Here is a 13,778-nt window from a genome sequence, read left to right on the forward strand (position 1 = left end):
CTCTGGCCGGGTTTTCTTTCCAGAAAAGTGCCTGCCTCCCCGCTCCCTTTCAGCAGGCGTCTCCCTCTCCACCATGTGCACCTCTGCTGGCCCCCACTCCCTCTACCCAAGCCACAGCCACGCGGCCAGGGAGCCAGAAAGAAGAGCTCTGAGTCACCCCCTGCATGCCTCCCACTGTGTCAAGGCAACTAGGCCACAATACCCTTCCCCAACTCTGCCTACCCCGTGATGGGCCAGGGCAGGGCCTCTTCAGGGGCGCTGTTTTCCTGTCTTCACAAAACCCCCAAGCAGCCTTCCCTCCCGCGCTGCTGTCCATTGCACAAAGCGCCCTGGCTCGGGGGCTGGAGATAGCTGGAGCTGGCCTGCACGCTATTCATTTAAGTGGCAGAGCCTCCAGGACCTGCTCCATCAGGCGAGAAGGTGGCTCACCAGGTGGAGGAAGGCAGACAGTGCCATGGAACCCACCCTCCTCCTCGAGAAGGCAAGAGGAACGTAGAGAGAGAAACCTCAGATTCTGTGGGTTCCAGCAGCACAGAAATCTGTCCCAAGGAGAAGGAGGTTCAGAGACCCCCTAGTCTAGAATCCTCTTAGCGAGGACTCAGAAAGCTGAGAGCCCCTCCTGTGAGCTGAGCTGCTGGCTGAGACTTCTCTCTTTCTGTCCCCCAGTCCCTGTGGGGGGTGAAATGCACGGGGAGGGGAGGGTGGAGGGAGGGCAGGCAGGCTGCCAGGCGAGAGGAAAGGGCATAGGGCCACACAGGCTCTGTGGGGCTGTGAAGGAATGTCCAGGGACAGCTCGGTCTCCTGCACTGAAGACTCTCGTCCCTCCGAGTCAACCCTGTGCCCCTTCCAGGCCTCATCTCCCTCCCTCCAGGCTCTGACCAGAAAGCAGCAAAGGAGGAAACCGTATGGAAAACGCACAGCTTGATCTGGAGAAAAACATCCCCTGCTGGTGACATTCCTCTGGCTGAGACAAAGTCATTTTACTCAGGATTCCGTGCTGGCTGAGGCTAAAGAGAATCCCTTATGGTGCGCGTCACCAGAAGCTGTTCCCCAGATGACCCAGGGCAGCCCAACACAGCTGCAGGGGCAGAATCTCCATGTAGGGTGGTGCTGAGGAGGGGATGCTGGGGACATCACCAGGACAGGGGCTGGTCCAGGGACCCCACCTGGACTGAGATGGGAGAATGTGCTGGAGAGAACCACCTGCCTTGCTCCCATTTGTCCTCAAAGCTGGTCTGCTTGGGACCCGATGCATCTCCCCAAAGAATAAAGGGAATAAAAATAAAAGTCGACGTGCCTCCCACTGGGGGCCTGCGGGATGGGTGCTGGGATTGCTGCAGCCCTTACTCCCCTTTGATCTCAAAGCACAATCAGACAGCTGGCCACAGTGCGCATCCTCAGAAACAACAACCCCTCTGCAACCTAGACGGACAGTTCAGGGATCCTGAAAGAGAGCCCCCTCTGCAGGGTTCCCACCCTCTGAGAATGGGAGTCACCCCTTAGGGCCGCAGCCCCACATCAGCAGCACTGGGTGGTCAGGAGACTGGAGCGAGGTGGGCTTTAAGGGGAAGGTCCATTCCCAGGACTCAGAGCACCATCCAGAACTCTTTAACTGCTGGGGAGGAGGCAGGGTCTCAAGAGGAGTGTGTCTCCCCTCCCTTAACAATTTTTTTTTTGTGTGTGTGAAAGATTAGCCCTGAGCTAACATCCGATGCCAATCCTCCTCTTTTTTGCTGAGGAAGATTGGCCCCAGGGCTAACATCTATGCCCATCTTCCTCTACTTATATGGGATGCCTGCCATAGCATGGCTTGATAAGCAGTGTGTTGGTCCAAGCCCAGGATCTGAACCTGTGAACCCTGGGCTGCCCCGCTGAAGCGGAGTGCATGAACTTAATTGCTATGCCACCAGGCCAGGCCCACCCCTCCCTTAACATTTGTGGGGGGCTCAGAAAGCTAAAGTGAACGCAGGTGGCCTGGACCTCTGTGTGCGGCTCAGCCACACCAGGCTGCCCACGTGCCAGAGACAACTGCTGCTCTGTGCTTCCCGGTCATCTTAGTTCAGTACTTGGTGGGTGGCTTTAAAAAAAAAATCATTGCTGCTGTTTTTGTTGCTTAAAGAAATGGCAGATATAATCTGTCCATTTCTAAAAGGTAGCCTTCCCAGTTTGTCCAGTCACATCGGGACTGGGACCCAACGGGAGACACTGATCCCTTCCAGGAGCAAGGAATGAGGCCTGGAAGAAGCGGGCACCTGTGCAGCTCTCCTCATTCTCTGGAACAGGGAGAGCTCAGTTACCAGGGAGACCCCAGGGGAGAGGGGCTCAGGGGGAGAGCCCTGCTCCTGGGTCCCTCTGTTTTTTCCATACTCTGCGCTAAAAGCTTCAAGCCTCTGCAAGTGCCTCCTGGATGAAGGCACAGACCCCCGCATGGTGTGAACAGTCCTTTTTCCCCCACCAGCTCCCGCCAACACGCACCCCTTTCGCCCCAACGATTCCCCAGCGCGGGAGAAAGGTTAGGCCCCAGCCCTCAGGTTGTGGGCACCTGAGGGGGTCGCACCATCCCACCCCCCTCTCTGTAAACTGAGCAGTTCCTGAGCTCACCTCCGGCTATATGCACCCCCACCTCCACGTGTGCTGATAGGCATGGACTGATCCCAGGCCCTTATTCTGATCAATTTTAAAAGCCTGGACAGGGGCCAGCAGGGGCCGGGAGGAAGCCCTCTCTGGGGAGGGCTCAGCCAGGCCTCCCCAGCTGGTACCGCGCACGTGGGCTTCCCGTGCTCGACACCTGGAGACGCCCCGCTGCCCACACCCCCTTATCCTGTGCGCCCCAGTAAGCGCGCCCGGGGACGCACTGGTGTCCCAGGGGTTAGCGCCGGGGCAGTCGGGGGAGGTCGCGGCCCCCAGCCCCGTGCGCACCCCTAGGCTGGAGGCCGCCGGACGGCAGGGCTGCAGTGGCCCTTTGTCTACCTGTTCCGGGCGTTAAAGAGCCCGCGCGCAGCCGGAGTCGCGCGCTCGGGACAGCAGGCGGCGACGGGAGACGGGGCTCTGTCGCTTTAAGAACAGCTGGAGCCGTAAGTGCGCGGGGCCGGGTGCGCGGGGGGCGGGCTCTGTCCTCGCGTGCGCGGATCCCACGTCCCGGTTCGAGGTCCGGCTTCTCGGGGTGCGCCGGTCTGGGTCTCCTTGCCCGGGCTGCGCCTGCACGGGGTCCGCCTTCTAGGGGTACATCTGCCCGGGTGCAGAGTCCGCCTTCCCGGGGTCGCCTGAGGCTGCCCAGCGCATGGCCGCCCGAGCTGGGAAGATGCTGCATCTGCCCCTGCCCAGGTCGGGGAGGACGGTGAATTTGGCCCGCAGGTAAGCGCCCGCCTCGCCGACCGCAGTCCGGGGGTCACGTTTGTAGGCCCTGTCGCGCGCGCCCCCCACTCCGCCGCAGCCGCAGCCTCGGGCGTGGGCGTGGGGTCCGCGGGAAGGAGGGTCTTGGCGCTCGCTTCTCCCGCAGGGGCAGTGCCAGCGCCGCCGGAGCCTCTGGCCCCCACACAGGGCCTGCTGGCACTGGGGGCGGAGGAGGTGGGAGGGGGGGCTAGGGAGAGGACGGAGAAGGCAGGGCGCGGGGCTCCCCGGAGACGGCGATGAGGCTGAGACAATAGCACAACTTGATTGAACTTGGACGGTCGCCGCTGCAGTGTGGGGGGCCGGGGTGGGGGACGGGGGTGCTGGGGGCCTGGAGAGGGCGGGGAGGGGGCTGCAGCCCTAGACCGGCTCAGGGTGGTTTTCTCTAACCCCGGAAGCGTCGGGGGCCTCCTGGGGTGAAAGGAGGTGGTGGGAGGCGGGAAGGTGAGACCTGGGGGTGGGAGAGCGAATTCGTGACCCCACACACAGCCAGTCGGATCCCTCTGAGAGGGAGTGAAGCCTGGGGCCCTACTCCATGAAGGGATGGAGCCCCCGAGATTTGGGGAGAAGCACTGTGGGGGATAGCACGGGGTCCTGTAAGGAGAAGGGTGCACAGAGGCTCCTTCCTGAAGGAGGAGTGAGTGTGCCCACAGTCCCGACCCTCAGAGCTGACTTGGGAATTCCACTTCTGAGAGAGGATTAGGAACTTCCAGCCCAGAGAAAGAGGGCTGATGCCTTCTGGTTTTTCTGGGAGCTTCCCGCCCCAGTGTCCACCCTCCCTCCCCTCAGCCTCCCTCAGACCTGGGGCTGAGGGAAGTTGGTGATTAGGGAGCTGAATGGAGGCCGGATGCCTGGGGCTGTGACCGCTCCCACCCCCAAACCTCCTCAAGTCCTCAGCCCTGGAGCCTAGCTGCACCCTGTAACACCCCCTCCTGCTTCCACAGGGTCCTGGAGGGAGCCCCCAGGGCTCTCCAGGAGCTCTGTTGCAGCTCTGAACTCACAGGCTTAGGGCTAAGCAAAAGAATCGGGCGAGCATGGGAAGGGAGCCCCTTGGAAGCCAGAGTCCTGCTGGCCCCAAACTTTTTGTCCCCACCACAGTAGGACAGACTGCAGCCCCTCTGGAATGTGACTTGGGACTCTTGGAGTCAAGTCACTCTGCTAAAATGATGGTGGGGGATGTCATAAGAGGAACCAGTTCATGAACAGAGAATAGATCTGTTTAGTGACCTCTGGGGATTCTTACTCCTGGTGAGATCCTGGGCTGAGCCCTGAGTCCCTGGGCCCTGGAGAAGCTAGAAGGGATGGGCTGTTCATAACCTCCTCCCATACTTTGACCACTGCCTCCCCAGCTTAGAACTTACTGCAAGTCCATGCAGGGTGTGGCCCCCGAATCAAGGTTTGTACTGACTCTGCTCTTAAGTTCTTCTCCTCCCCAACCCCTGGAAGATGTGAAAATTCTCTAGGTGATTCAAGCACCCTTACCCTGAGCCCGTCACTCCTTCTGTCCTACACCACAGCCTTTTCGAGGTTACCCCGTCATTTCTTTTCAATTGGTATTCTCCCTGCCCCCTTCCTCTGCTCTGCCCCGCCCCACCCCACCCCAGGGGACCTAGCTTTGTACAGTGAGCTTAGTTATGTAACCTGGGGCCATAGCTGTGAGTGCTCACCTAGCTCTTTACCAGAAATGACTTCTAGGTAGGTGTGCCAGGGCGGGCCTGTCTGCCATAGCCCAGGGAGGAGCAGGTCTTGTTACACCTACCCAGCCTGGTGTCTGCCTGCGGGGCTGGGCCGAGCCTGTGGTTTCCTTTCCATCCAAGCCCGAGGCTTTGGGGGGAATTGTTAGTAGGCAAGGAGAGAGAGGATGTTGTAAAGTGGAGGTCAGTCTTCGAATTGCCGGAGTTCAAATATAAAATTTAACTACCCTGGCTGTAATCCACAGAGGGAGAGCTTAGCCCAAGCCTTGCTCTGGGGGCAGCTCAAAACTTTCCCTGTAAATGATGCTAGATTTGGGGCCAGCAGGGATCAAAGAGACGCTTTCCCTGCAGGCTCAGGTTCCCTGAAAGCTGTCAAGGAGGCAGGATGGGAAGATGTGAGGTCTCGGGCCAATGGCTTAATTGGCCCTCCGGTATCTCCACGGCCAGCTTCTGAGGAGTTGAGCTGTGAGCAGCCCTTGGCCCCTCCGTTTCCTCAGAGGAGATGCCTGGGATTACTGCATCTGTTGTGGGAGGCTGTCTCCATAAGCATGATTCTTGCAGTTTCAAGTGTCATGGTCTCTCCTGGAGACCTGTCTCTTCTCCTGCCCCAGAAGACGCCATCCTTTGGTGTCTTCTAGTAGGAAGCCTGGAGTCTAGGCATCTGTCCCATGGAGCACCCCTGGACTCCCTCCAGGAAAGGACCCTTAGCTAGAGCCTGGGGCTCAGTGGGAACAAGACCCGCTCACAGCCGCTGCTCTCTCAGCCCACAGAGACCCCTGGGGCTGAGGGCTTCCAGTTGGACAGAATCAAGAATCAGCCTGTGAGAGGATACAATGCCTAGGGACAGCAGAGCCCCTGAGCTGCGGCTTGGTAGAGGGTTTTGTGGCGGTAGGCACGCACACCACAGGCAGACCACACTTGCTGGCTTAACCTCTTCCTGCAAAGCCCCTGCCTCTGCTTGGGAGGCAAGGAGGAGAGAGGAGCTGGGCAGGAAGGATTCTAACAAGGGAGACTGGCAGCAGCCTGGGTTGAGCCGGTCACCTTTCCCACCGTAGTAGCATGTTGCTCTAAAACACCACCTGTGCCAAGTGCTTTAAAAACATTCACTCATTTAGTCCCCACAATAACCATTTGAGGTATATTTTATGATCATCCCGCTGACAGATGAAGAAACTGAGGCACTGGGAGGTTAAGTCAGCATACCTAAGGTTGGAGTAGTGGGATTCGTCCTCATGCCTAGATCTGTCTGACTCTAAAGCCAACCCCAAAACACACCATAAGGAGACTTTTCTCACTGACACTGATCTAGCCCCGGCAATACTAAATGCTGAAGATGCAGAAGTTGAGGGTCTTCGAGGCCTCACAAAGGCCTGGAGTTGACCTGGAACTGCAGTGGGGTGTGGAGGGCAGAGCACTGGACTTGGGGTCAGCTGACCTGATTTGGAACTCGGGCTCCACTGCTGATTAGCTCTGTGGCCTTACAGAGGCTGCTTAGCCTTTGGCCTCAGTTTGCTTCTCTGTAAAATGGGCCTCGCTCCTGACTGTCTACCTCCTTGGGAGGCAGTCATGACAAAGAGATGAGATGAAGATCAGAGTGTTTCCAACCTGGGAGCTTTACACGTGGTGTTACACCAACCGAGGGCCCTCCTGGGCAGCAGGGTTCTCTCCTGGGTTCTTCAGACTGCTTTTCTCCTTAGCATCCCCTCCTTCCATCTTGCTGAGACCCCAGTGAGGAGGCCTCTCTGTTCCCAGCTTAGAGCATATCTTTGATTTTTACTTGCATTTTTAATTGCCCATCTTCAGATTTCTATTCAGTCTAAATTCTATCCTAATTAGGATGGCATATTTATACATCCTATTTTTGATGGCAATTTATGTAAAAATAGACCACTATTTTAAAAATTTAATTGTTCTTTTAAAAAGTAAACCTTACTTATTCAGCTTTAACTATGTGATAACTTTGTGCCAGCCATGGTGCCAGGTGCTAGAGAAACAGAGCTGGCCCCTGAGGAGCTAGTGTTGATTCATTCATTCCTTCCTCACACTGTAGTGAGCACCTCCCAGATGCAGGCAGGCACTGGGAACTGGGGGTAGAGGGGATCACTGTGGTACTGTGTTGTATCACTGTTGGGATACAGTGTGAGCAGCAAGACCGGTAGAGTCCCTGTCCTCAGGAAGTATCCAGTCTTGCAGTGAAAACAGGTAAATAAAAGTCAACAAATACATACATAACGTCATTTCAAATCATGAGAAATATGAGGGGAGTAATGCAGGAGGATGCAGTCTGCTGGAGCAGACAGAAGAGAGCGGATAACTGATGCCAGGTCATGTGTGTGGTAACTGGAACCAAGCAGGAAGGGACCATACTTTGAGTGGTCAGGGAGAGCTTCACAGAGGAGGTGGCATTTTCATTGGGCCGTGAAGTGAAAATGAGAGTTTTCCAGAGGAACAAGAGCTCATTGGAGGAGAGAAGGAGGAGTTTTCCTCACTTGAGAGGCTGTATGTCATCTTCCAGCTTCTCCAGCCAGACCGCCATCACTGTGGCTTCTCAGATCACACACTCCGTGTCTAAGACGGAATCCTCTGAAACAGACACTCGATGAATTTGTCAGTGCTCGGCACCACCAGGCATCCTGTCTGGGAGCCTCTGATAGCGCGACTGGCTTGTTTCCTCCGGACCTGGGCGTCAGTGTCTCCTCCAGTTAAGTTCATGTCTGGAATAGTAGAATGCCCTTGCCATTAAGGCAGAGTCAAATAATTCTACCCAGGTGGAGAATGTGTAGGATGTGAGAATTCATCCTCAGCCTGACTTTCTTGGGATGCTTCAGGAATTTCCTAGAAATATTAAATTCTTGGACATTTAAATCTTAGGAAGCCTCCATCCCATGAAGACTCTGGCATGTCATTGGGGAATAAATATTGAAAAGGAAAGAACATCAACACCCCCCTCCCCACGTGCACATGTGCACAGTACACAGCAGCCTGGCCGCTGGTCCTGTTAGCACAGGCTAGAAATGCTTGATGTCACAGAGGCTGAAGGAAACCTGGGTTTCCTCATCCACTAGTCTTCCTACTTAATGTGTTGCTTACAGGTGCCACGTGGGTAGTAGGTGGGTCATTCAGACCATATGACCATTTTTGTGCTGTGGGTGTGTGTTTAGAGAGGGCAAGTGCCCGTCCACAGTCACAGCCCGTTAAGTGGTAGAGCAGAAATTCGCACTCAGCTCTGTCTGGCTCCATAGCCCATTCTGTTCCAGACCGAATGGAAGCCTAAGGAGCTTGGTGCTTCCTGCAGACTTGAGAATGCCTCGGCTCCCTTTCGGGATGGTCATTTTCTGTAAAGGAGAGCTGTTAATGAGGTTCTCCCACTTCCAGGGGAGCTGCTTTTCCAATTTACCAATTTATATAGGTTTTTCCCACATTCATTCATCCCATGGTGATAGTTTTGTCCATTCCTAAGTTCCTGGGGGTCTGGGACTCGTACTCCAGTGATGCGTATGTGGAATTTAAGAATGGTCTTTTGATGATGACAACAAATAGCTAACAGGACGCAATTATGAGAGCTTATATGACAGTCCAGATTTGGACGTACCATATTTATTCTGTGCCATGTCACACTTAGAGCTCTTTAGATTGAGGCAAATCAGATCTCCTAAAACACAACAGCTACATGAGATAGGAGCAAATCAGTCATCCACTGGCAAGTGTACATTAGTTGCCTACTCTGTGCCACAAATCCTGCTGATGGCTGCAGAGGGAGCAACCACAGCTAATTTCAGTCCACATCACGGTCTGGTTGACTTGTCATGGAGCTGGATGTTGATTTCTGACACCAGGAATCACAGGAGCTGGAAATAGGAAGCAAACGAGTCAGAAATATAAGGGAAGATTTATGCCCAGGTCAAGGAGCAATGTGTCAGGAGGGCGGTGAGTGTGGCCAGGTCATGAAAAGGTCAAATGTAGATTGCAAGGGAACGTGGAGAGAGTGTTCAGGAAGGAGGAAGGCTTTTGGGTGTGAAGGAAGAGGGAGGGAGGATGCATCCTGAAGAGAATTTATGGGGCAGTGGGATGGATGGGTAACGTGTTTAAAAAGTAGAACATAAGCCTGTCCCCCTCTGTCATCTTCGCTGTCCTGCTGGGCCCCTGCTCTTAAGGCTGTGCGGGCAGTTGTCCAGTGCGTGCACACGTGCGTGAAAGTTATTTTTCAGGCTTGAAACAGTTTCCCATGGATTATTTTAAATTCTTCTAGTAAGCTTCACCAGACTACCAGGTTTTGATCCTGGTGATCTGCCAACTGCATGATTTTAAAAATAGGTTTTAACAGCTTTAAAACAAAAATAGTATTTCTGCCAGTGGGTGGAATTATGGCTCAAAAGCCCTCAAGGAAAACAGATAGTTGGGATCCATTCCTGGGGTCATGGGTTTGTGGAATTCGACCCCCTGGACACGGTGGCTGAGACAGCAGCGGTATTCGTGCCGCACATCCTGGACCCTGTTTCTTAGTTCTCTCTGATACATGCTTGAAAAGCAGCCCTGGACTGGGGGAATCAGATCCCTGGAGATGGATGCCTCTTGTCTGCATAGTTCCCTCATGGAATCCTGTTTATGTTGTGGTATATTTCCATGTTCTGGAAATTTGTGCCATTTCTTCCTATTTCCCATGTTATATATGTATTTGGTTCCCATAATTTACTGTTTCTCCCCATTGGAGCTTATCTCTCATAAATTCTTGGTAAGCATCCTTATAATTTCCAGGCCCAGAGTCTTATACCTGCTCCTCCTGAGTGCTTACCTGTGGAACATTCTTCCAGAACTCAGAGCTCCTGCAGCAGCCCCCAGGGAGTCCTTTACTATATGGGGTTCCTGCCTCACAACTCGGCAGATGCTTTTCAAGCAAGCATTGAACCGATCTTGTGGAAGACTTACGAATCACCTTTTCCTGGAGAGGTGGCTCTCTGAATGAGGAAAGTTCATGAAGACCATGATTCTCAGTGCTTATAATGCATTTTAGAATTATTACCTTCGAAGTGTAATGAGCAGTCTGTTAATTTATTAATTTTCCTTGTCCAGTTATTAACTGGGTCCTCTTCTCTCTGCTCTTATAGTGTCGATTCATTCACATTTAATTAAATGTGAAGGAGGTGGCATATGTAACACCACCAGTTCTCCTGTGATTTATAGAAATTGATTCATCCTCTACAGATGCATCTCATATTTGCCATTATCTTCAAGTGGGTTTCTTTTCTGGAGTTCCCATAGGGAAATCCCTGGCAAAGCTGTGGTCCCAGAGGATCAGCACATGTGGGGTTGAGAAAGGGAGATGGAATCTGGGCTGTGACACTTGAGTTAGCTCAGCGGGGAACCTAAGAGTCTCCTCCTCTGAGCTCCAGCCCTGGCCTCAGAACCTTGGGATAGAAGACCAGTCCGCCCTGTGTCTGAGAAACTAGCCATGCACCTCCAGCGGGAGGGAGGAAGTCACTGCTCACTCATGTGCAACCTGGGTCAGGAGCTGCCTTGCTCTCTGAGAAACGAATTCTGGGATTTTGCACAGAGCTGCTCATTGTGAAAGCTGCTTGGAACCCCAGAGAGTCCAAAAGCCCTTGGGAAAAATCTTGCTGTGCCGAGGAGGCACTGCAACCTGTCGGAGCCCCCCAGAGCAGTCGAGACTCCTGGGGTTGGTATCTGGTTTGCACATAACAGTTGCTCTGGGGAGCCTCTTAGCCACTCCATGTTCCTGTTATAGAGTTGAACTAGGACTCTCTCTAACCCAGAACAGTTCTACCAGTAAAATAATGCCATCCAAGTAAAATAATACTGGTCACATGATTTGAGCCCGAGTATTCAGAAATAACCTGAATTTTTATTTCTGTCAGCCTCACTTCCTTATCCCCACCTCTGGTCTTTATATATAGCAAAGAAATCCAGAGGTGAAGCAAGTAGGAAGGTATTGAGAAGCAGGAAAGGTCAGAAGTGGAGCTGTGACCATGGCTTCAGCCTGTGGGTTTTACTCTTGTCTTTCTGAAATGGTTCTGGGCATCACATACAGCAGAACCCTCTCCCCTGCCGCCCTCTGTGCCCTCTGCACGCTGACCGCTAGTTGCCAGCAGGCTGCTCGCTGGTGTCCCTGAACCCTTCTGCGCCCACCGTCCAGTTCAGTGCTTTCCAAGAGTTGTTTGTTCCCAAACCTGTTTATGCCAGTTGAAATCGTACCCTTTAATTATTACATAAATTGATGAAGTGTGAGTGTACAAAGAAAATTGTTCCTATAAATACATTATTGAAGGCTTTGGGACGCTTGAGAAGGCAGATTGTTAGGAAAACTGTTGATGAGCTACATGTAGGACTCAAAAGGTTGGGGGAGATTATAAAACTCTAGAAGGATTTTGCTCTCACATGGCTCTGTGTCCTGAAAATCTCGCTCCACTTTAATGCACTGTGGGTGTAGGTATGAAGAGTGGAGTTGGGAAAGCAGAAGTGTGTCGGGGGAAATCCTGCTGGTTCTAGACTTTGAGTAGCACGGAGCTTCACTGGCTCCTTTCTGTGTAATTTTCTGTAACAGGACTTGCTGCTGTAAGGATTTTATAGGGATGAGTGCCTGAGGAGGGTGGGGAAGGCCTTCCCTGGGGGTCTTTAAACGCAGAAAGACACCCACCTGCCCGGATGCCATGTGTGTTGGTGATGGGGGAGGAAATGGCTGAGATCCAACTGCGCGATTGGGGGGGGGGGGACCACCCGTTGCGGGGTAGCGGGGGAACAGGTCGACCCTGAGCGTCTGCCTCCCTTTCAACCAGAGCAGCCCTGTTTTTACCTGTTTTAGACATTGGAGACTTCTGGCAAAAATGTTAGTAAAAAGGGTTCTCTTCTTAAAAAGAGCTTGCAGACTCCTAGATTAGTTCTTTTCTGTGTTTCTCCTTTCTCCAAATCCATGTGAGATTGAACTGAGCTCCCCGCAAGGGAGACCAGAGGACATATTTTTAGTGCTTAAGTCGTATTTCATATCCATTCATTTTCAACTCCTTTGGAGTGACAATTGATGAACTTTATATTTACCCAAACCTAACACTTGGTTGTTGCCCAGGGGGCTGTCACCTCTGAGGGCGGCCCCATTAGGCTCTGTTCTTCCAAATCTCAGAAAGGCAGGCAGGACTCCTTGGCACAGACCCCTTTCGATGGCAGAGGAGGGCTGGAGGGCAAGGTGGAGCCGCGAGGACTGGTTCTAAGCTGAGAAGGGGTTCTGGATGGGTCCTGCACCAGAACAGGATGGAAGAAATCGCAAGATGTTTTTGTTCCTGTCTGTTGCCTGAAGGCACCATCCCCAGGAACAAAACCAGTTTGATTTTGATTGACTTTCTCTTATTTTAATTTTCTTCCTTCTTTTGACTTCTTTAAGGATTATACCAAAAGCCCAAGTCTTTAAGGATTATACCAAAAGCCCAAGACTGATCCTAAAGCCTCAGGACAGAGATTTCAGCTCATAGCTGCCCAAGAAAAACCATGTTAATACCGAAAGTAATTTCCTAGCCAGTCATTTCCTGTGTTCTCAAAATTGTTATTTTTTTCCCGAGATATGTATCTTTAGATAACAAAAACCGTTCTCCCTCTCAACCTGGGGGAGGTATTCTCCCTCTCAACTTGGGGGAGGTAATGTGGCAGGACACCTTTTGAGGAAGGCATGAGTAAAAGGACACTTCAGAGAGGCCAGGAGAAGGGTTGATGCTGTGCTAAGTATACACTTTATATCCAGTATGAAGTGCACGCTTTGTATCCAGTTATATGAAGTGTACACTCTGTATTCAGTGTATGTGAAGTATATGCTTTGTATCCAGTGTATGTGAAGTGCATGTTTTGTATCCAGTTATATGAAGTGTACGTTTGTATCCAGCGTATGTGAAGTGCACACTTGTGTCCAGCGTATGTGAAGTGCATGCTTGTATCCAGCGTATGTGAAGTGCACGCTTGTATCCAGCGTATGTGAAGTGCACGCTTGTATCCAGCGTATGTGAAGTGCACGCTTGTATCCAGTGTATGTGAAGTGCATACTTGTATCCAGCGTATGTGAAGTGTACACTTTATATCAGCGAGGGTTGCCATACATTTTTGATGCTGAAGTGAAGAGATGAAGCACCCGGAAGTCTTAATATTGACTTGGCCAGTGACTTGTTCCATGACCCCGGGCAAACCTTGCAGCCCTGATTTCCCCTTCTTTGAAGGAGAAGGAGGCCACTGGCAGCTGAGAGGCATTTAATGCATAATGAGCATGAGATAGTCTGGAGGGAATGGAATGTTGTCTGAATGGAAAGTGCATCAGTGAGGATTTGCTACAGAATTACAGCAATGCAATCTCATGGGGTGTTGAAAGCAATAACCAGTTACAAAAATGGCCAGGTATTTGTGTTTGCAAAGCACTACAGATACTTCAGTACCTGATTCTGTAAGAACTGGGTAGGACATCTGCCTTTCAGAGATGTTTCGTACATCTGGCATTTGCAGGTGAGGGTTTGGGACATTTCAGTCTTTTCAGTTCCCTGTTATTGTTCCCTCCATTCATCCTTCATCCTTAAGTGTGCAGGATGTCTTGCCTGGGGCATATCGTGAGTGGCTTTTCACCCTGCCTGAACACCTGCAGCTGGTTTGTTTCTCTGGAATAAGATCTTTGCTTCATCCACTTAAAGTAGTTAAGAATTAAGATCCCTT

General features: G+C 52.3%; 1 protein-coding gene across 7 annotated transcripts in view; it reads left to right on the forward strand.

The window, feature by feature from the left end:
* NAV1 (neuron navigator 1) overlaps positions 1–13,778 on the forward strand; it is a 235,722-nt gene that overhangs the window by 162,813 nt on the left and 59,131 nt on the right. The window contains exon 1 of one of the 7 annotated variants that reach the window (XM_058533789.1): positions 3,117–3,354. The exons of the other annotated variants lie outside the window; for them this stretch is intronic. Within the exon in view, the coding sequence (XP_058389772.1) occupies positions 3,281–3,354 (74 nt within the window). The 5' untranslated portion in view covers positions 3,117–3,280. Of the gene's footprint in view, positions 1–3,116; positions 3,355–13,778 lie in introns of those variants that run through there. 7 annotated transcript variants of the gene reach the window in all.

The sequence above is a fragment of the Diceros bicornis genome, chromosome 38, assembly GCF_020826845.1.
Source record: "Diceros bicornis minor isolate mBicDic1 chromosome 38, mDicBic1.mat.cur, whole genome shotgun sequence".
NCBI lineage: Eukaryota > Metazoa > Chordata > Mammalia > Perissodactyla > Rhinocerotidae > Diceros > Diceros bicornis.